This window comes from Spea bombifrons, chromosome 13, assembly GCF_027358695.1.
Source record: "Spea bombifrons isolate aSpeBom1 chromosome 13, aSpeBom1.2.pri, whole genome shotgun sequence".
Taxonomy (NCBI): Eukaryota; Metazoa; Chordata; class Amphibia; order Anura; family Pelobatidae; genus Spea; species Spea bombifrons.
The window spans coordinates 4756547-4778972 of record NC_071099.1 but is presented as its reverse complement, the minus strand read 5'-3'; the positions used below and the strand labels follow the sequence as shown (position 1 = coordinate 4778972).

General features: G+C 41.2%; 1 protein-coding gene across 1 annotated transcript in view; it reads right to left on the bottom strand.

Annotated features, from left to right (window-relative positions):
• HID1 (HID1 domain containing) overlaps window positions 1-22426 on the bottom strand; it is a 51541-nt gene that overhangs the window by 5752 nt on the left and 23363 nt on the right. Inside the window, exons 7-11 of the mRNA XM_053453045.1 lie at window positions 9232-9454; window positions 9070-9126; window positions 1782-1922; window positions 1596-1686; window positions 57-208 (exon numbers count right to left, since the gene is read on the bottom strand). Of these exons, the coding sequence (XP_053309020.1) occupies window positions 57-208; window positions 1596-1686; window positions 1782-1922; window positions 9070-9126; window positions 9232-9454 (664 nt within the window). The remainder of the gene's footprint in view (window positions 1-56; window positions 209-1595; window positions 1687-1781; window positions 1923-9069; window positions 9127-9231; window positions 9455-22426) is intronic.

The window sequence follows — 22426 nt, the reverse complement described above, 5'->3', positions numbered from 1 at the left end:
CTGCTAAAACAATACATATTTGTTCCCTGAGCCTAGCTAAGAGGGAGCACACTCACCACAATAAGAAGATCAGCGTGAGTGCCTGTAAACACTGGGATATCCATTGGAACTCGCACTGAATAGGGTTTGTTCAAACGGACGCCAAAATTCCTCTCTCCACTAAGCAGCAGAAGGATAAAAACGCCAATGTGCATGAGACCTACACGGGCTGTAAGACAAAGACAAAACAAAAATGAAAATATTGGTGAGCTTAAAAGGTGGAAAATAAAGTGGCTTGAATAGTGACCAAAAAGTTACAAGAATTACAGCGAAAGAAAAATTATTTGATCCCCTGCTGATTTTAGATGGTTGCCACTCACAAAGACATGAACAGTTTATATGGCCAAGGATGTCAGGGGCAAGACTGTACACCTACACAAGGCTGAAATGGGCTACAAGAACATCACCAAGCAGCTTGGTGAGAAGGTGACAACAGTTGGTGCAATTATTTGCAAATGGAAGAAACCCAAAATAACTGTCAATCTCCCTCAGTCTGGGGCTCCATGGAATATCTCACATTGTGGTGTTTCAATGATCATAAGAACGGTGAGGAATCAGCCCAGAACTACACGAGAGGATCTTGTCAATGATCTCAAGGCAGCTGGGACCATAGTCACCAAGAAACCAACTGGTAACACACTAAGGCGTGAATTCCTGCAGCGCCCACAAGGCCCCCCTGCTCAAGAAAGCACATGCACAGGCCCGTCTGAAGTTTGCCAATGAACATCTGAATGATTCAGGGGAGAACCGGGTGAAAGTGTTGTGGTCAGATGAGACCAAAATCGAGCTATTTTGCATCAACTCAACTCGCAGTGCTTGGAGGAGAGGGGATGCTGCCTATGACCCCAAGAACACCATCCCCATCATCAAACATGGAGGTGGAAACATTATGCTTTGAGGTGTTTTTCTGCTAAGAGGACAAGCATCAAAGGGGCGATGGATGGAGCCATGTACCGTCAAACCTTGGGTGAGAACCTCCTTCACTTAGCCAGGGCATTGAAAATGGGTCATGGATGGGTATTCCAGAATGACAATGACCCAAAAAACACGGCCAAGGCAACAAAGGAGTGGCTCAAGAAGGAGCACATTAGGGCCCTGGAGTGGCCTAGCCAGTCTCCAGACCTTAATCACATAGAAAATCTGTGCAGGGAGCTGAAGGTTTAAGTTGCCAAATGTCAGCCTCAAAACCTTAATGACTTGGAGAGGATCTGCAAAGAGGAGTGGGACAAAATCTCTCTTGAGATGTGTGCAAACCCGGTGGCCAACTACAAGAAATGTCTGATCTCTATGATTGCCAACAAGGGTTGTTCCGTCAAGTACTAAGTCATGTTTTGCAAAGGGGTCAAATACTTATTTCATGGAGTAAAATGCAAATCAATTTATAACTTATTTGAAATGTGTTATTCTGGATTTTTTTTGTTATTCTGTCTCTCACTGTTCCAATAAACCTACCATTAAATTGATAGACTGACCATATCTTTGTCAGTGGGCAAACGTGCAAAATCAGCAGGGGATGAAATATTTTTTTCCTTCAATGTGGGTTTGTGGAAACTTACACTGATCCGCTCGTGCGTCATTCAGGAAATACAGTATTGGGACCAGCACATCCAGGACATCACTGCTCTTCAAGACAAAGAATAGGAACTTCTACAAGATTGGGGAGGCAAACAACATTATGGAATGAGAGGTCACCCGTGTGTGCGTAGATAGTTATAACTGTGACTACCCAGAAATCCACTGACCTTGTTGAAGTCACATAATTTCCAAAACAAGACCAGCAATTCTTGGTGAAACTGAATTTTTTTTGTAGAATTCGGCAAGTATGTTTGAGTAAGGGGATTAAGCAACAGCCGTGCCAGACCTTTCAGGATAAACTGGAAGTCCTGGGGGATAATCACAAATATCAGCGAACACATACACAATCTGAACATGGCCACAAAGAGATCAGAAAACACTCTAGGCTAATGATTACAAACTGTGTTCATTTCACCTGATACAGGTATTGGTTTGTAAGTGTCAATTTTCCAATACATCCTTCATATCCTACATTTCTTTTTTACCCTCCCCACTACTAATTCACTTAAAACTTTGTTTATTGTACTAAACTTTGCTTCTTCATCATTAAATTAAATAGTTAATTCAGCATGTAATGCATTATTCAGAACGGTACTGGAATGCTATGCTCTTTTAACTCAAGAACAGATAGAGATCTCCTTTGTACAAGAAACTCATTGGAAGCAAGAGGATCATAGTTTATGGAGGTTCCATAACTTTAATCGTATATATTCATCTTGTCTACATGGGATGAAAAAGGGGGTTTCATTAATAATTTCAGCAAAGATTACATTTCAAATATATTCATCACAAAAAGGAGGAGGTACGCAGGTCCTTGATATTGATCTCCAAAAAAGGAAAAACGCGAGCCGTGTGGTATCAAAAGGGTGTGCTGCTAGAAGTTCCTTGCCAGTGTGGCAATATTCACAAAAAACTACTAGAAAAAACGTAAATGGTCTGAACCATTGCACTGAAAAAAAGTGAAAGAATGTGGAAAAAATGTGTAAAAGCTTTAAATGTAAAATCGTGTGTGTGATAAAAAGATTACTAAATATATATAATATGTATGATGGAATGAGGGGAATGACACAGAATTGGGTGTTTGCTGTATTCCCCATTTTATTACCTTAAAGATATATGCTCCTAAAACATGTATATAAATACCTTAAATATCTGTATATTTCTTTAGCTAATCTGGAAAGAAATATATATATATATATATATATATATATATATATATATATATATATATATATATATATATATATATATATATATATATATATATACATACATACATATATACACACACTATAATATAATAATCAGTGGCGGAACTACCGGGGTCGCGACTGCGATCGGGCCCTGGAGTTCTGCCAGTCAGGGGGGCCCAAGGGGTGCCGAGCGGTTGCTGAAAACGACCGCTCGGCAACTCTTGGGCCCCCCTGACTGACAAAAATCCAGGATGCCTCTGCTCCCCGCCGCTGCCGCCCCTGTCGCCGCCTGCCTCAGCGCTGCTCAGAGTGCAGTGTTGGGAGCGTGAGGCGTTTGTCTCGGGTACCGGCGCTTCACACTGAGCGTCATATGCCGGCACTCAGCAGTGAAGCGCCGGCACCTGAGACAAATGCCTCACGCTCCCAACACAGGAGTTGACGGTAAGTGACCTACAAAGGGGGGGGTAGGGAGGGAGTGGGTACATCGTGAGAAAGGGGGGGTAGATTGTGAGAAGGGGGGTAGGGAGGGAGAGGGTAGATTGTGAGAAGGGGGGTTAGGGAGGGAGATCGTGAGAAGGGGGGGTAGGGAGGGAGAGGGTAGATAGTGAGAAAGGCATAGATGGGTTGGGGGTGGGAGGGTGGTTGGGCCCTTAACAGATTCTCGCACCGGGGCCCTGAGGTTTCTAGTTACGCCTCTGATAATAATAGTAAAGACATATATTCTAAAAAAAACTTGATCTGACCAGAGTGATGATGAATGGCAATTGTAATAAATTAAAAGAGGAGAGTTAAAATGATACTATTTATTGGCTAACACGAGTTTAATTGCAAACTTCCAAGTTCATAGGTCCCTTCCTCAGACAACAAGCTAAAACAACCTTTTCTAAATACAAAAGCACAGTTCACAGGTTTATTAAAAGGTAAATAAACACAGAGGTATTGGGGAATTTCATCAGCAGTAAATTAGCTGGACTAACAGAGATCTAATAGATAGATACAGTTCCATCAGAGCATCTTTGATCCGTTTACTACCTGGTTAGAAGGGCCATAAAACCATTTGAAACATGCCAGATACATAAGGTGTCAAATGTTAGCAGGAATAGGCTGGTTGTAGTAATTTATACATACATTCGACCAAATGTTTAGTCTTCTAATGGATCAATAAACTATGGTACATTCACAGAACTTCTTATTTCATCTAGATCATCCTTTAATGGACGAACATACCAAAATTGTAACTGTTAATTTAATGCTCGCGTTTAAAATATGTTTGGCAAGACTTGAGACTCTTGGATCGAAATAAAAACACAAATATTTCTACGATAACAACTCAGCTGGTCTAAAACTATATACAAAAGTATGGATACCTTGGGAATCAAATGTTAAATTGCTATTCTGATCTTTGCTTCTGAGTATGAACCTACATAATTAGACCTATATCCACCCCCTCACTTATAGTCCATAAGTCTAAGATCAATTTTATTATGGCTTGACGACAACTCTTTTTGGTACGTTGTGTGAATGATTGATTGACTTTTATACATCTTAATTGCAATGTTAAACTTGTCTCTGCCTAGCGTCTTATATTTATTTATTGTACATTAACATACTAATAAAAAAAACTACAGTACTGGAATGCTTACTCCCTCATTTCTCAGGTGACGTGTCATCTGGTGATGAAACTAGAAACACCACCCTCTCAGTAAACATTACATCTAAGCCTCTGAACCTCTAGTTTCTAAATTATGACCTCTTGTTTACTCCTCCTTTAAAAACTTTGTTAAAGCCTTTATATATTTAAATGTTTCTGTTATACACTATACGGACAAAAGTATTTTGACCATTTCACCAACAGGGGCTTTGATGACAATGCATTCTAAATACACAGACATTAATTTGAAGCTGGTCCACTTTTCTGGGAACTGAATCACCCCGCATTATGAGTGTCCCAAAAATAAATTTTATGAGAACAAGGGCAGTCTTTTGGTTAGTGGAGCCTGGGTGCACTATTTCTTTGGTGCCCCACCCCATAACAACACTATACACACACACATGGACTCTGGCACTATACATACTCATTCTAACACTACACCACAGTACACAAACACCACTCCCCATTCCCCCCTGTTACCTCATGAAAAAAAAAAGTAAATATGGGTGTTGGGACTATTTTTGGTTGCCTTGCTGCCCCTCCCCAAAGATCCAACAATGGCCTTGGGGCGGCAAATTGCTGTCCCTATCAAAGCGCCGTCTGGATTATACCATATGCATTAACAAATATATTAATTTACTTTATATGTAAAATGATGCCATCTTGTGTACGATTACTATCTCTCCTAACATAGCAATAACTTATAAAGCAATATTAGATGCAACAGCTTGAGTGGATTAGGTGCCAAGGATTTTTAACGTACAAGTATTCCACTATTTTATGTTTGGCGTTGGGATCATTGTATTTATGTACAGTGGGGCAAAAAAAGTATTTTGTCAGCCACCAATTGTGCAAGTTCTCCCACTTACAAAGATGAGAGAGGCCTGTAATTTTCACCATAGGTACACTTCAACTATGAGAGACAGAATGAGACAACAAAGTCCATATTGTCTGATTTTTAAAGAATTTGCAAATTATGGTGGAAAATAAGTATTTGGTCAATAACAAAAGTTCATATCAACACTTTGTATGTCTTCCATTTTCGAATAATTGCACCCACAGTTGATTTCTTCACACCAAGCTGCTTGCCTATTGCAGATTCAGTCTTCCCGGCCTGGTGCAGGTCTACATTTTTGTTTCTGGTGTCCTTCGACAGCTTTTGGTCTTGGCCATAGTGGGGTTTGGAGTGTGACTCTTTGAGGTTGTGGGCAGGTGTCTTTTATACTGATAACAAGTTCAAACTGGTGCCATTAATACAGGTAACGAGTGGAGGACAGAGGAGACTCTTAAAGAAGATGTTACAGGTCTGTGAGAGCCAGATATCTTGCTTGTTTGTAGGTGACCAAATACTTATTTTACCGAGGAATTCATTAGAAATCCTACAATGCGATTTCCTGTATTCTTTCCCCCCATTCTGTCTCTCATAGTTGAAGTGTACCTATTGTGAAAATTACAGGCCTCTCTCATCTTTTTAAGTCGGAGAACTTGCACAATTGGTGACTGAATACTTTTTTGCCCCACTGTATATTGCTCACCCTATATTATTTATGTTTACTGACTCTGATTGTAACAGCGCTACAGAATCTGATGGCGCGATGTTAATATAATGTAATGCCTCCAGCTATACAACTCACCTTCCTTTTTGACATTTGTTGTATAGCCAACTTTAAGACACCTTAATCACTTACTATGTACTATATCCATTACACACTATGTAAACCAGAATCATTGATTTTCTTGCCATAGGAAAAGGTCAGTACTGAAGATATGTGTTATATTACATCTTGGTATTGATTTATTCTGCCATTTACAAATGATGGTTTACACTACACATAGAATAAGTAATTTATTATAAATTATCACTCAAGATTGAACAATATTTCCAGATCAATAGTTAAATTAATTGAGATTAACTACGTAGTTCATCCATTATCTTCAAGCAGGAATATAGATTTTTTAAATTATGATCAAAGCTAATCATGTATAAACTTCTCATGGTAGTGGAGGCACTAGAGTGTATGATCCAAGGGCCACTACTCCATGCTAATCCTACTGGACCTTTCTGCTGCTTTTGACAAGGTGGACCACCCTCTTCTCCTTCAAAAGCTTTATGATCTTGGCCTCTGTGATACTGCTCGCTCATGGCTCACTTCCTACCTCTCTGATCGTACCTTCAGTGTCTCTGTCTCCAATAACACTTCCCCTCCCCTCCCTCTCTCAGTTGGGGTACCCCAAGGCTCAGTTTTAGGACCCCTTCTGTTCTCTCTTTACACATCCTCCCTTGGCAAACTGATCTCATCCTTTGGCTTTCAATACCACCTATACGCTGATGACACCCAGATCTATCTATCCTCCCCTGATCGCTCTCCCTCGGTCTTAGATTGTGTAACTAACTGCCTTGCATCTGTCTCTACCTGGATGTTTCTTGAAACTCAACCTCTCCAAAACTGAACTCCTCATCTTCCCTCCCTCCAATGCTAACCTTTACAAAAAATTACTGCAGTTTTTCTGAAGTAATACTGCGGTTTTTTGGACATGAAAAAACTGCAATACTGCACTTTTACTGCAGTATTACTGCAGTTTTACTGCATTTGTACTTCACTGTACTGCAGTATTACTGCACATTTACTGCACTTTTTTTTTTATATTGCAAACCTACAGTTGTACTTCAATATACTACAGCTTTATTGCATTTGTATTTCCGTACAAAAATAACTGCAGTAAAACTGCAGTACAGTGAAGTACAAAAGCAGTAAAACTGCAGTAAATGTGCAGTAATACTGCACTAAAAGTGCAGTATTGCAGTTTTTTCCATGTCCAAAAAACTGCAGTATTACTTCAGAAAAACTGCAGTAATTTTTCGTAAGGGAAGATTCCCCCATCTATCTCCCTCAATGTTAATGGTGCCATCATCTCCCCGTCTACTCATGCACGCTGTCTTGGTGTCACCCTTGACTCCAACCTTTCATTCACACCCCATATTCAGTCTGTCTCTTAAAAACTGTTGCCTTCATCTTAAAAACATTGCCCGCATCCGTCCCTTCCTAACACAGCATGCCACTAAGGCTCTTGTCCATGCCCTGATTATCTCCCGTCTTGACTACTGTAACTCTGTCTTAGCCGGTCTCCGCTGCTGCCAGACTTATCTTCCTCTCACATCGCTTTACTAACATCTCTCCCCTCTGTCAGTCTCTTCACTGACTGCCTGTGCGCTTCAGGATTCATTTCAAAATCCTCACTCTTACTTTCAAAGCCCTTCACAGCGGTTCCCCTCCCTACATCTCCTCTCTCATCTCTAAATACACTCCTAATCGGTCTCTCTGCTCATCCACTGATCTCCTTCTATCCTCTCCTCTGATTTCTAGCTCTCATGCCCGCTTACAAGATTTCTCAAGGGCTGCCCCTATCCTCTGGAATGCCCTCCCCCGGCCTATCCGTCTCTCCCCCTACCTTTATTCCTTCAAAAAATCCCTCAAAACCCACTTCTTTAAGGATGCTTACAACATAGCACACTAACGCCCTCACATACTCCCATATTCCTTTAGCTTACCCTTTCTAGTTCCTCTCCTGCAATACTTTTACTAGTGTGGCTGGTCTATCCCTAACGACGGCACTTTTACCTATTGTGTAATACACCCTACTCCCACTAGACTGTAAGCTCTTTTGAGCAGGGCCCTCCTCACCTGTTGTCTCTGTTAGTCAATTTGTTATGTTACATACTACTTGTTTTGTCCTGTCTACCCATTGTACAGTGCTACGGAATTTAATGGCGCTTTATACAACAATAAATAATAATATTAATATATGATACATTTAGTGATCCACCAAAATGCCTGTTTTACAGCCTAGCCATGTTCTGTTTATACATACAAATTACAACTGAATTAGTAAAATATTTTATATACCCTAATATCCATCTCCTGGTTTCTAGAAGAGTGGTACATCAGGCGATAGAAGATTTGGATTCCAAGAGAGACTTGTCCAAAATGAATGATTTAGATGTACACAGCACTAAGCAGTTAAACCTCTAGCACCATGGAATTGGTTTGTGATTCAACCACTTCAAAACTTGTTAAGTTGCGATAACTTTTTACTAATTTGTGTAGAAAACAAAAAACACACAACCGATGGTTGCACAATAGAACAAAAAAATGTGTCAGTCTGTAAATTTTCCTCTGAATTGAAACAGTCAAGATACACGGTAATTAGTTTTTGTTTCAATGATGGCGATTATGTTTCAAAGGAGCTGACGCGTTCTTGTATTTCAGGTGGCTCTCACACAATCGAAGGCAACGCAAATATGCTTTGCATTGAAGAGATGCTAGATCAACAAAAAATGCAAAACAGATAAGCATTTAATATAGGTTTCCATTCTCTTCTATTGTCCTGCTTACAGGACGCTTACCCTGAATACAATCCCTTAAACCAAGGGTGCAGGACAATCATGACAACACAGTAAATATCTCTAAGACTGAAAAATAATTCACCTGTAACATATCCAAGTCAAATCGCAAAAAAATGCAACATTCTGGAAATGTATGGTCAAAACAAACACAATACTAGGCATGCCCAGTCAAAGCTATGCTTCATCTCATATAATGTTGTTCTCACCTCCTCTCTGTGGATTCGGGACAGGTAATTTACAAACAGATTGTCTGGTGCAAGGCTCTACAGAAAAATACAAGAAAGACATGTAACAAAGATTAAAAAAAACTAAACAAAAAAAAAACAGGCATCAAGCATTTTAATTCATAAGGTCAAGTAGTAACTTGCCTCGCCTTCATCCATTGCAGTGCTAGTGGTGGTCCCGTCCATACTGGGGCCAGAGTTTGCACTGGGGTCAGAATCGAGGGTGACTATAAGAAGTTGGGCAGACACCTCAACCAATGGCTCACGGGAATCCCAAAACAGCAGGTGATTATACGGAATCCCATAACCAACTGGGTCGTATGCGCACACCACATTTAGGAGGGATGTGAAGAGAGGGAGAGCATGTCTGCAGAAAAAGAAAATACATAATGCTATGGATGACCAGAGAGCCAACTGTCAATATTATCTTCAGTCAAATTAGAGGTATGCTACTAGTTATTTTGCAGAACATATACGACATGACAAAAATTGCAACAGGAGAATGATACTTACCTCCTTATGTGACTAATTTCTCTGCATTTTGTTTGTTCCTTCTCTAGCGTGACAGGTGATGGAATATATTTATTTTGACTAGCAAACCGGTTTTGATGGGTACACTATTAAAAAGTTGGGAACCCAAAATGACCTTTACCTCAAACAAACCCCACAATAGCACAGTTGTTGCATCATTGCAGTCTGAATAGCCATAAGCATGGATTACCAGAGTGGTTTTGTAGAAGAGCTGTGCGAGTGCAAGGATCTTCTGCCCCCTACCGACAAACAACAACTTTTACTAGACGTGATTTATTTGAATTTGCGAAAGGATTCAATACAGTCCCTCATAAATGGTTACTGCATACATTACAAGAAGTAGGGGTTAGGATAAATTTTTTGCACCTGGGTTGAAAACTGACTTCAAGCTAGAGTTCTGAGAGGTGTTGGTAAAGGAAAATTCCTCAGGATTTTGTCCTATGCCCACTGTTGTTTAATGTATTTATTAAACGATTGAAAGCCATGGGTCAGTGTTTGCCAATGACACAAAATTAGGTACGGTAATATAGTCTGGACTAAACCTTACTTCTATAGAACGGGATCTGCTTTAATTGAAGTACCATCAGAGGTTTCAGGGGGGTCTGGATAGACCCTCTCTGAACCTTTTTTCATTTAATATTGATTCTGGTGGTGTCAGTACTGACACAGCTTGCAGAAAATTCCAGAATCTCTGTTTGGGTATTTTGTGTTACTCTGCTGTAACCGGCGCATGTGTCAATCTCTAGCCTGGGGCAGGAGCCAGCTGACTAATGACATTCAGATTACCTGTGTACTGGCAGGGAAACATCCCTGTCGGAGTAAAAATCATAGCATGTACTATTACATCATCTGTCAACCAGAGCATGTATTAGGGGTTAAATATGTTTTTGTTTTCGACTGTGAGGAAATGATTAGTCATAGCTTGAATGAGTATGTGTGATTGAGGGAATTAATCTGTGAATTAATGAATGAGTGGGTGTGTATGATAGCATGGATGTGAAAGTGGGGGGCATGGCACAGGGTGGCTGTAAGTGATGTGCAGACCCCATACTGCTGGCAGCATCAATACACAAGGGGGGCAGCTAGCCAGGTTTCAGCATGTACTGGCTGACTTGGCATGATAGGAGTGCGATTGCTAACCGCAATCACAGTCCCATCATGCCTAGGTTCCAGCATTTACTGGTTGCCTGGGTATGATAGGTGTGATTGCTGTTAGCAATCACACTCCTATCATGCCAAGTCATATTGTGGATTTTTTTGTCAAATTTTGGTATGGTACTTACTTTTAATAAAAGTGTGGTTAACACACCAAAATTGGACAAAAAAATACAACAACAATATTAATTTATATATGATTGTTGACAGCAATCACACTCCTATCATGCCTAGCCAACCAGTACATGCTGGAATCTTGGTATGCCTGAGATTGCTGTTAACAATCATAATTATATACCGTATTTGCTCGATTAAAAGACGACCCTGATTATAAGACAACCCCCCAAAATCTGAATATTAACTTAGGAAAAAAAGAAAAAGCCTGAATATAAGATGACCCTAAAGGAAAAAAGTTTTACCAGTAAATGTTAATTCATGTAAACTATTTTTTTTAATAAAAGCTATGATTGAGAAAAATATTTTTTTTGTTTTTATTTCCTTGTATTTTCCAACCTGTCCCCCAGTTACGCACATCTGCCCCCAGGCTTGCTACACCAATATGGTACTGTGGCCCATGATATGCCTTTTAACCCTCTATATGCCACTGTGCCCCATGGTATGCATTTTGACCCCCTATGTGCCACTCTGCCTCCAGAAATGCCTTATCCCCTATATCCCATTCGGGCATTTAGGGGGTTAAAATGCATATTATGGGGCAGAGTGGCATTAAGGAAGGTATAAGGCATTCCAGGAGGCAGAGTGGCATTAAGGGAGTTAAAAGGCATTGTATAGAGCACTCTGCCTCCAGAAATGCCTTATACCCCTATTTGCCACTCTGGCATTTAGGGGGTTAAAAGGCATATTATGGGGCAGAGTGGCATATAGGGAGGTATAAGGCATTTCAGGAGGCAGAGTGCTCTATTAAATGCCCCCTTAACGCCACTCTGCCTCCTGAAATGCCTTCTACCTCCCTATATGCCACTCTGCCCCATAATATGCCTTTTAACCCCCTAAGTGCCAGAGTGGCATATAGGGGTATAAGGCATTCCAGAAATGCCCTATGCCCCCACTTAACACACACACACACACACACTTACCGGTGCTTCCAAATTCCTGCTGTATTGCCGGGTGCAGCGGGTTGACGTCACCTTCCGCTTCAGCCGGAAGGAGGTGGAGTTGGCAGCGGGGGTTTGTCTTTGTCCGAACTCTGATCTCTGACAGTCGGGGAAGGTATGCGCGACGGACGCAGACAACCCCCGCTGCTAGCCACACCTCCTTCCGGCTGCAGCGGACGTTGTCTACGCGGATCGCGTAGACATCAACCCGCTGCCCCGGCAATACAGCAGGAAGCACCGGTAAGTGGTGGGGGGGGGACAGGAGGATCCAGGTCCCCTGCAGCGGTGCGGGGGATCTGGATCTTAGTCTCATAATCAGACCTCTATTTGAGGTCTGATTAGAAGAAGACCCCGATTAGAAGACGAGGGGTATTTTTCAGAGCATTTGCTCTGAAAAAAACCTCGCCTTATAATCGAGCAAATACAATTTATATATATATATATATATATATATATATATATATATATATATTATATAAATAACATCATTATTAAATGTTTTGTACGATTTTGGTGTGTAACTTAAAAGTGTGGGATTTTTTATTATTTTTAAAGGTGGGGGGTCATATTCGGTTTTGGCTAAGTGAACCCAAATTTTTCGGTTTTGGTCCAGAACTTTCATTTCGGTGCATCCCTAGAATAAATAGAACTATTTCATTTTTACTTATCCAGAATTTGTAGTCACAAAACTTTCTAGGCCCAGAAATCAGTGAGAGGAAAAGTAAAGGTTTTGTGTCATTTACATTATTTTAATCTGCATATCTTATTAAAGGCTATATTTTTCAGTGACAAAGGAGTGCTGCCCACGCATGTATACAATTCTGATGAAGTGGCCCACTGTAGAAAAAACTTGGACACCCATGATATAGGCAGTCGCAGCACGATACAGAGATTGTAAATCGAGATTGCATTGGCATAGTAATGTGAAAGAGAAATGGAAATGTATGACTTCTTTGGAGTGTTAGTGTGAAATGTAGCATTTGGTCCATGCAGTGTCTTTTGGAGTTATAAATATAGGGGAATATGTAAGGGATGGACGTAGCCCTCTAAAACATTAACAGTAATCAGTTGCTAAGGGAACTACTTTGTAGAAGAAATCATAAGCCAATTGTTTTTTAGTATAGGTTCTTTTTTAAAACTCATTATGTTTGTGTTTCTATGTTTTGTTTTGTTTTTTCTTCAAAGCTTCATAATTGTCTTAAAAAAATTTTTTTGTGTAGGTAAATAACGATGCATACCCATAAAAACCCCTTTCTTTATATAAAATCAACCCTGTCAAGTACATTGATCAAGAACTCCATTGGATGCAAGTCAGTGGAGGCATTCTTTAGTTGTTGGAGTTCTTCAATCTAACAGAAGTCCTCAGTAGGGCTGCAACAACTAATCGATAAAACCGATAATGAAATTCGATTTGCTCGCAAACGCTCTGAGAAATACCTTGCGTCTTATTACCTGACATCAAACGGAGGTTGGACTATAAGACTAAGATCCAGATCCCCCACAGAGCTACAAGGGACCTGGATCCGCCTCTGTGGTAGCCGGTAGACGTCCCCGCTGCTGCCCGCCACTTCCGCCAGGGTTTCTAGTGAAGGCCTGACATTACCCTCTGGTGCTCCATCATAGAAGCCCCGGCAGAAGTGGCGGGCTGCAGCGGAGGTTGTCTATGCTCATTGCGCATACGTCTACCGGCTGCCCCCACTAGACACCAGGGAGTCTGGAGCATGGGGGGCAAGTCTGGGGATGCATTGGTAAGTCGAGGGGGAGGGGCAAAGTGGCATATCAACAAGCCTGGGGTCAGATTGGCATAACTAGGAGGCAGGTTGGCAAGTAAAAGGAAATACATACAAGAAATGCATTTTTCTCAAAGTTTTTATTAAAAATGAAAAAATAGTTTACATGTGAATATTTACTAGTAAAACTTTAAGTATTAAAACCTAGTTTGAGAAATATTGTGTTTGGGTTCTTGTACCTTTAAAACATAGCTTTTATTATTATGTCATAGTAAAATAAGAAGGCGATTAGAGAAATGCCATTCTGATAAAGTGTGCACAAATGACACGTTAATGTCAATTTTAAGTTTTTTACACCCAACACTCAAAAAATTAATTTTAAATAAACAAAACATTTGCATATTGTTTTTTTATCCGATTAATCGAAAAATCAGCCAACTATGAAAATTACGAAAATAAGCATAAGTTGCAGCCCTAATCCTCAACTGAATGCAGGGAGTTAATACCCGTGTGCTTCTTACACATGCTCAGCAGAACTCCCATTCTGGTTAATGTTTTGCTAGCATACATGGGATTGACTGCTGCTTCAATGAGTTCAGTGATACTGAGCATCTACAAGAAGTTTACATTCTAATGCTTCCTTGTTTCAGCAGAGGACCTAGCGTATCTTTATAATATTACACAGGTATACATTTATGCTCAATTATGTGGGGAGTGGGGAAAAAAATAAAATACTCATGTATAATCATACCTGGGAACTCTCCGGGTTTGACCCGGAGATTGCCGGGTGAGCCCTGCTCCTCCGGTTCTCCGGGTCAAGACCCAAATCCTCCGGGACGCGGGAGTGGGGTCTTGACACGCCCCGCTCACCGCCCATTTTTTCCTTGAAATGGGGGTGTTTCCCACTCAGGTCGACTAGCAACTACCAACACCCTTTACCTCAACGTATGCCTTTGTCAGTTTGTCGTTAACTGCGCATGTGATTGGCTCTGGGAGCCATACGATACAGAGAGTTAACAGGTTGTGGCCCAAACGTCATGTGAGCTACAGAACCCTTAACTCGGATACTATTAAAACGTAAACAATTGAATTTTTGCGTTTTGTATGCAAACATTTATGGTGCCTGTATAGTCTAGTGTTACATTAAGTTTTATTATTTTGATCTGAACTTCCTGTTTAATGTAGCATAGTTCCTCTTCATAAAACAATCATTGTTCTGCCTCTTCGTGAAGCTAGCCTTTGAAACTGGCTAACGTTATTTTCTACACATTATAGGCCCATAATCAAGTTAATGGTCAGTCCACTTAGAGATATAAAACATCTAATGTATTGCAACAAATAAAACAAATTTGAAACACAAAATAAAAAGTGGGGAAAATAAATTGCAAATTTAACTTAATATTGTCATGAAAAGAACTTTTGAAGAGTCAAAAATATAGTTAAAAAGTTTGGGGCCTTGTATATGAAAGAAAAGCAAATACAGCGTAGGCATTACAGTTACAGTTAATGTTGTAGCTGGAAACTGCTGTCTTTTGATGTAATATATTCAAGGCGTACAGAGGCCCTTTATCAGCAACCATCACTCTTGTGTCCCAACGGCACCTATAAAAGCCTAACTGATCATTAGAAAACTTTTTTTTACAGAAAGGTCCGTGTTTTCCACAAAAAAAGCTAAACGGCCCAAACTTTTGAATGGTAGTTCACATGTGATATCCAAACAAACACATATTTAAAACCAGTACACAAGTTAAAATATTGTCTGAGCAATAGCAGAGGTGAGAGAGCTCCCCCTAGAGCATGCAGGATGTTATAGTAATTAACAGGAAGGTTTTGTCCTAGATTCAGAGACCCTTGAGCTCCCCAGTTATAACAGCTTGTATCTGAAGCGACTGAAGCCTGCCAAGGCGTTCCTTGAGCCAACTAGGTGCAGACCAGCAATGGGAGACAGATATCGCTGTATAGGAATAGGAGAGGTCTCTCCAAGATAGTGAGCATAAATCACTAAGTCTGTGTCATATGTGCTAGGGCCCAAGATCCTGCATTATAGGAAAAGGGCATTACTCTCCAGACAGTTATCAGACAAAAATACACAGCTTAGTTCCTTTTAATAAGAAGCACAGCTCTGATCTTCTTAATTGTGTCTTCTGGCAAAACACCTTTCTTTAAATTAGAGAAGACCCAAGACAAAGGACTTTCTTTCAAAGGTTCTATGACTTCTCCACAGTAGCTTTCTAGATGCACTGACTTCCCTTGTGCCAAAACACTCAAACAGCACCCTCTCGAACTTCAATGCTTACTGCCAGTTCTTTCTTGCTGGGTTGCAAATAAACCCCCACCATCTTACAGCAGCAATATTATTCAACAAAATCACCCTGATTTCATCAATGTCTTCATTCACCTTGTGCAGCCATGATTTACCAGACCGCAGAAGCTAATCCTGGTCTGAGGCTACTTGTTCCCAACTCAAAAGCCCTTTTTCAAGGAGCCGTCAGCTTCGTGATCCATTTTTATTATTAATATCCTTTATTTATAAAGCGCCAATAGATCCCACAGCACTGTACAAGATGAAATTTTTACAGATAACGACAAGTACAATACAGCAATTGACATACAGATACAAGAGGAATGGAGGGCCCTGTTCCTGTGGGAATTTACAGTCTAGGTGGTAGTGAATGATATTAATGTAAGGCGAGATAAGGGTTGTAAGTGGGTGAGAGAGAAGTTGTGATGCTTGTGTCAGTGGTAGGCTTCTCTGAAGAGAAAAGTTTTTAGGGAGCGTTTGGTGAGAGTCGGACAGCATGGGGAAGAGAGTTCCAGAGGGTTGGTGCTGCGCTAGAGAAGTCCTGTAGGCGGGCATGAGAGGAGGTGATAAGTGAAGATGCAAGGAGCAGGTCATTGTTGGATCTTAGAGTGCAGGCTGGAGTATATTTGCTGATGAGGGAGGATATTAGACATGTTTATCTTGAGGTGGTAAAAGGCCATCCAGGAAGAGATGCCAGATAAGCAGCTGCTGATCTGAGAGAGGACAGATGCAGAGAGATTGGGGGTGGAGAGATAGATTTGTGTGTCATCTGCATAGAGGTGGTATTTGAAGCCAAAGCTGTTGATAAGTTTTCCAAGTGAGGAAGTACAAATGGACAATAGTAGAGGACCCAGGACAGAACCCTGAGGTACTCCCAACAGACAGAGGCATTGAAGAGGAGTAGTCGCCAGCAAAAGACGCAGAAAGGATCTGTTGGAAAGATATGAGTTAATCCAGGAGAGATCAGTGTCATGGAGTCCAAGAAAGCTGAGGGTCTGTAAGAGGAGGGGGTGGTCGACTGTGTCAAAAGCAGCAAAGAAGTCGAGTAAGATTAGGATAGAGTAGAGGCCATTGTTTCTAGCAGATAGAAGGTCATTTGTGACCTTGGTGAGACCAGTTTCAGCCGAGTGCTGTGGACGGAAACCAGATTGCAGGGGGTCGAGCAGGGAGTTTGAGGACAGAAAGTGGGTTAGACGGTTGTAGATTAGTTTTTTCTAAGAGTTTAGATGTTATTGGAAGTAGTGATACGGGGCGGTAGTTAGCAGGGGAATTTGGGTCAAGGCAGGGTTTCTTGAGGATGGGAGTGACCTGTGCAAGTTTGAATGGGGATGGAGATATGCCAATAGAGAGTGAGGAGTTGAAGATGTGAGTGAAGGCAGGAGTAAGGCTACAGGAGAGTGATGGAATAAGGTATGAGGGGATGGGGTCGAGAGGGCATGTAGTGAGGTGTGAGGAAGACAATAGAGTGTGAACTTCGTTCACTGTGGTTGGGGGAGGAAGCTGAGAGAGGCAGAGGGGTTGATCGTGGAAGAAGGAGGACATGGACAACATGCACTGTAATGTTGTTGCGGATGGATTGTGGGTTTGTTTCGGAAATAGTCTGCAAGATCTTGGGCACTAAAGGCAGATGATGGAGATGGTGTGGGTGGTGTGAGGAGAGAGTGGAAGGTGGAGAAAAGTTGTTTGGGGTTGGAGGAAAGAGATGAAATGAGAGAAGAAAAGTATGTTTGTTTAGCTAGCTGAAGGGCAGATGTGTAAGCGAGGAGGATGAACTTCTTGTGGTTTTAGTCAGTTTCGGAGCCAGACACGCTCAGCAGTGCAGAAGGATTTTTGTAAATATCGCATCTGCCTTGAGTGCCAGGGCTGAAGTTGATGATGTGGAGCTTTGCGAAGTTGAGCGGGAGCAAGTGTGTCAAGTGCAGTTGACAGAATGTTGATATTGTGTGCTGTGACAAGGTCAGGGCAGGTTACAGTAGAAGTCTGGGAAATGCTAAGTTGAATTAGATTAGAAAATTGGAGAGGATCAACATAGCGCAGATTTTTACAGGTGCGGAGGCGAGTAGGAGGGGAAGTAGGTTTAGGTGTTAGTGTGAGATTGTAGGTGAGGAGATGGTGATCGGAAATGGGGAAAGGGGAGACAGGTGAACTCTGATATTGAGCAGAGATTAGAAAATACCAGGTCAATACAGTGTCAGTCACGGCGAGTAGGGGATAGAGAAGATTGTAGGAGACCAAAGAAGGATGTGAGAGAAAGAAGTTTAGTGGCAGCAGTGGATGGTGGGTTATCAATGGGGATATTGAAATCACAGAGGATTATGGTTGGGATGTTAGGAGAGAGAAAGCGGGACAGCCAGGCAGCAAAGTTATCCAGGAACTGTGAGGTAGGTCCAGGAGGGCGATATATGACTGCCACTCAGAGAGAGAGAGGGGAAAACAGGCGTAATGAGTGAACTTCAAAAGGAGGAGAATGACAGAGAGGGGAGGGGAGGCAGGTGTTGATAGGAACAGGAGGGGGAGAGCAGGCCTAGGAGTGCGGCTAAAGTGGAGGCCACCATATGTGAGAGCAGCGATGGAAGCGGTGTCTGAAGAGGATTTCAGTAATGGCTAGGAGCTGTCAGCTTCATAATCCATTGAATCTGAAAGTGAGATTCATCTTCTAGGGACAAAATGGTCTTCCTTCTGGCTTTCTCTGAATCAGGCTGTTCCATTCATAAAGCTGTTTTCACAGCCATGACTTACTTGCTGGCATCTTCAACATGGAAAAGTAAGATCATTCATTACCCTCCTGTCTCCAATGACAACGCTTCTTGGCAAATATCATCAGGGATAGGGGCTGAAAAAGAAGACAGCTTCTGTAGGGTAAATTCTGATACCAACGCCTGGAGAGCCATACTGCCTCCATCAACAGAAGGCCTAGAAAGTTGTGGAGACCACTGAGGGGCAAGTGGCAAACTCATTAAATGATGGAGTTTTCTGAAGGGTTGTGAAGGGTCTTATTATAACCAGAGCAAAGATTAAGTTTTAAGCTGCTTGTGAGTCATGTAACTTTCTTACTTGTGTAGGAGCAAAATTAAGAGCTTGAGCAGACAACAAAAAAAAATGTAGGTACAGCAAAAAGTGATCTGGTAAGCATTTAAACGGTGTGCTGTGGCGAGCATACCAGTCAATGGGGCCTGATGGGATACACCTCATGCTATTAAAAGAGCTTAGTTGGGTACTAGCAAAGCCATTAACAGATTTATTAAACCAATCATTGTTAACAAGAGTAGTCCAAGAAGATTGGAAATTAGCAAATGTTGTGCCTATTCACAAGAAAGGCGGTAGGGAGGAGTCTGGCAACTACAGGGCTGTGAGTCCTCTATCAGTAGTGGGGAAAGTAATGGAAACTATGTTAAAGGATAGCATTGTTAAACATCTAGAGTCACACTGGTTTCAAGATTAAAAACAACATGGGTTTACTTCAGCTAATCTTATTGATTTTTTTGACTGCTTGACTAAAATACCGTATTTGCTCGATTATAAGACGAGTTTTTTTTCAGAGCAAATGCTCTGAAAAATTCCCCTCGTCTTATAATCGGGGTCATCTTATAATCAGACCTCAAATAGGCCTATGAGACGACTAAGATCCAGATCCCCCGCAGCTGCAGGGGACCTGGATCCTCCTGTCCCACCCTCCCCGCCCCACTTACCGGTACTTCTGAGTCCCCGGTGTGTAGCTGGGGCAGCGTGTAGATGTCTACGCGATACGCGTAGACAACTTGCGCTGCAGCAGGAAGGAGGTGTGGCTAGCAGCGGGGGTTGTCTGCGTCCATCGCGCAGACCTTCCCCGGGTGTCAGAGATCAGAGTTCCCCGCACCGGTGCCGGTGCCGCAGACAACCCCCGCCTCCTTCCGGCTGCAGCGTAAGTGCGTGGGATCTACACGCTGCCCCGGCTACATGACAGGGGACTCAGAAGCACCGGTAAGTTGGGGGGGCAGGGGAAGGGGGTGTTAAATGGGGGGCATAAGGCATTTCTGGAGGCAGAGTGCTCTGTGAAATGCCTTTTAACCTCCTTAATGCCACTCTGCCTCCAGAAATGCCTTTTTAACCCTCTATAAGCCACTCTGCCTCCTGAATGCCTTAAACCTCCCTATATGCCACTCTTCCCTATAATACGCCTTTTAACCCTCTAAATGCCAGAGTGGCATATAGGGGTATAAGGCGTTTCTGGAGGCAGAGTGGCACATAGGGGGTCAAAAGGCATATCATGGGGCACAGTGGCATATGGGGTTAAAAGGCATATCATGGGGCACAGTGGCATATAGGGGGTATAAGGCATTTCTGGGGCAGATGTGCATAACTGGGGGGCAGGTTGGAAAATAGAAGGAAATAAAACCAAAATATAGTTTAGATGAATTAACATTTACTGGTAAAACTTTTTTCCTATAGGGTCGTCCTATATTCAGGCTTTTTCTTTTTTTCCTAAATTAATTTTCAGATTTGGGGGTCGTCTTATAATCGAGCAAATACGGTAATTGATCAAGGTGGTACAGTAGACATTGTGTATCTAGATTTCAGTAAGGCTTTTGGCACTGTCCCACATGGACACCTTACAAAGATTTGCAGCAGGGATGATGTTCCTGGATAGATAAGTCAAATGGCAAATGATGGTTTAAGCTGTGGCAACTGACATTTAATGTGCATAAGTGCAAGATAATGCACCTATAGCATGAAAACCCAAAGGCAGAGTATAGGGTGCTACTTCAGAGTGCAGTCTACTGTTAATCTGCAGTCTACTGTTAAACTGCTGTGCATTCTGTCTAGCACAAGTGCCAGTTGTTTAAAGATTTCTATAAAAATCTGCACAGAAGAGAACACAATTGCATTTTTACATAAATACAATATTTTGGATGCACCACAAAATACAGAGCCTTGTCATCGATGTGGCAGTGATATGTGGTCGTAAAGGGTGCCAAACTTCCCATTCTGTCCGAAAAGGAAACATTTTTCTATTATATGGATATAAACAATTACATTGCAACATCAAATTGTGTGAAATTTTAGAACTGGTGTTCTTTTTTTTGTAATTGAAATACCCATGAACACAACAGTGACTCTTACAGGAAAGTCGAGTAGTACTATAACTGACTGGTTTAACATGTGTCGACAGGTGTGTGGAGCCATCGTCTCCCATTGTACACAAGGTAAGTCGGTTGGCGCAGACATTAATCCAAATTGATAAGGCGAGATTTGCTGGTTGCCGAAAATATAATCATAGAAGAATTGTAAATGGCGATAACTTTCCTCTTTGTTAAAAAAAAAAACACAGGAACTATGGATGTTGATATTTTTATATTTTTTTTAAGTGCAACGGCGTGACAGAAACACTCAGGTTCAGTGAGTCATTCCGATCAAGAAAATGATGTGGATCCAGTGAAAGGAGTAAACATGCAAACACTCAAACAGTCATGGCTGGATACCAAAATACAAATTTTTAAGAAAATAAGAGGTGTTCCCAATGAGCTGTTTCAATCACACCTTGTAAAGTAAATACATTATATTTGTATGACATAAAATGAAATATAAAGCAATATTGTTCATTGTTTTTTATGATAAAGTTCAGGGAGACCGCATTCTAAAGTAGAATAGTTCAGGTAGACTGCACGCTAAAGTAGAAAAGGTTAGGCAGACTGCATGCTTAAGTAGCACAGTATAGAATATTTGATACAGTCCTTACCTCAACATTATGCGTAATTATTTCAGAGGACTTAAGGGTAGGTAGACAATGTAATAGAGCAGCAGGAAACACTAGAACAAGGGTGTCCAAGTTTTTCCTGCAGCAGGCCACTTCATCAGAAATGTACATGTTCTGGGGCTGCATCTCATTTTTCACAGAGAGAAATAAAACGACCTTTAATAGGACATGCAGATCAAAATAAAGTAAATGACACAAAATCCTTTACAATGCCTCTCGCTGATTTCTGGGCCTAGAAGGTTTTGTCCTGTGACGTGACTACAAATTCAGGAGGGCGTTTTATCTCTCTAAAACTTAAATAGTTCTATTTATTCTAGGGATGCACCAAAATGAAAATTCTGGATCAAAACCGAAACAGAAAATGACCCACACCCCATCTTTAAAAATAAAATAAATAATAAAAAAACCCCACACACATTAATAAAAGTAACACACCAAAATTGTACAAACAATATATATATATAATTTTTAACAGCACACACAATTGTTAACAGCACACGCAAATTCCAGCATGTACTGGTTGCCTTGGCCTGATAGGAGTGTGATTACTGTTCACAATCATATATATATATATATATATATATATATATATATATATATATATATATATATATATATGATATTTTTTGTCCAAAATTGGACAATAAAATACAGTAACAATATAAATATAATTGCTAACAGCAATCACACTCCTATCATGCCAAGGCAACCAGTAAATGCTGGAACCTGGGCATGATAGGACTGTGATTGCTGTTAGCGGGCTGCATGTTGG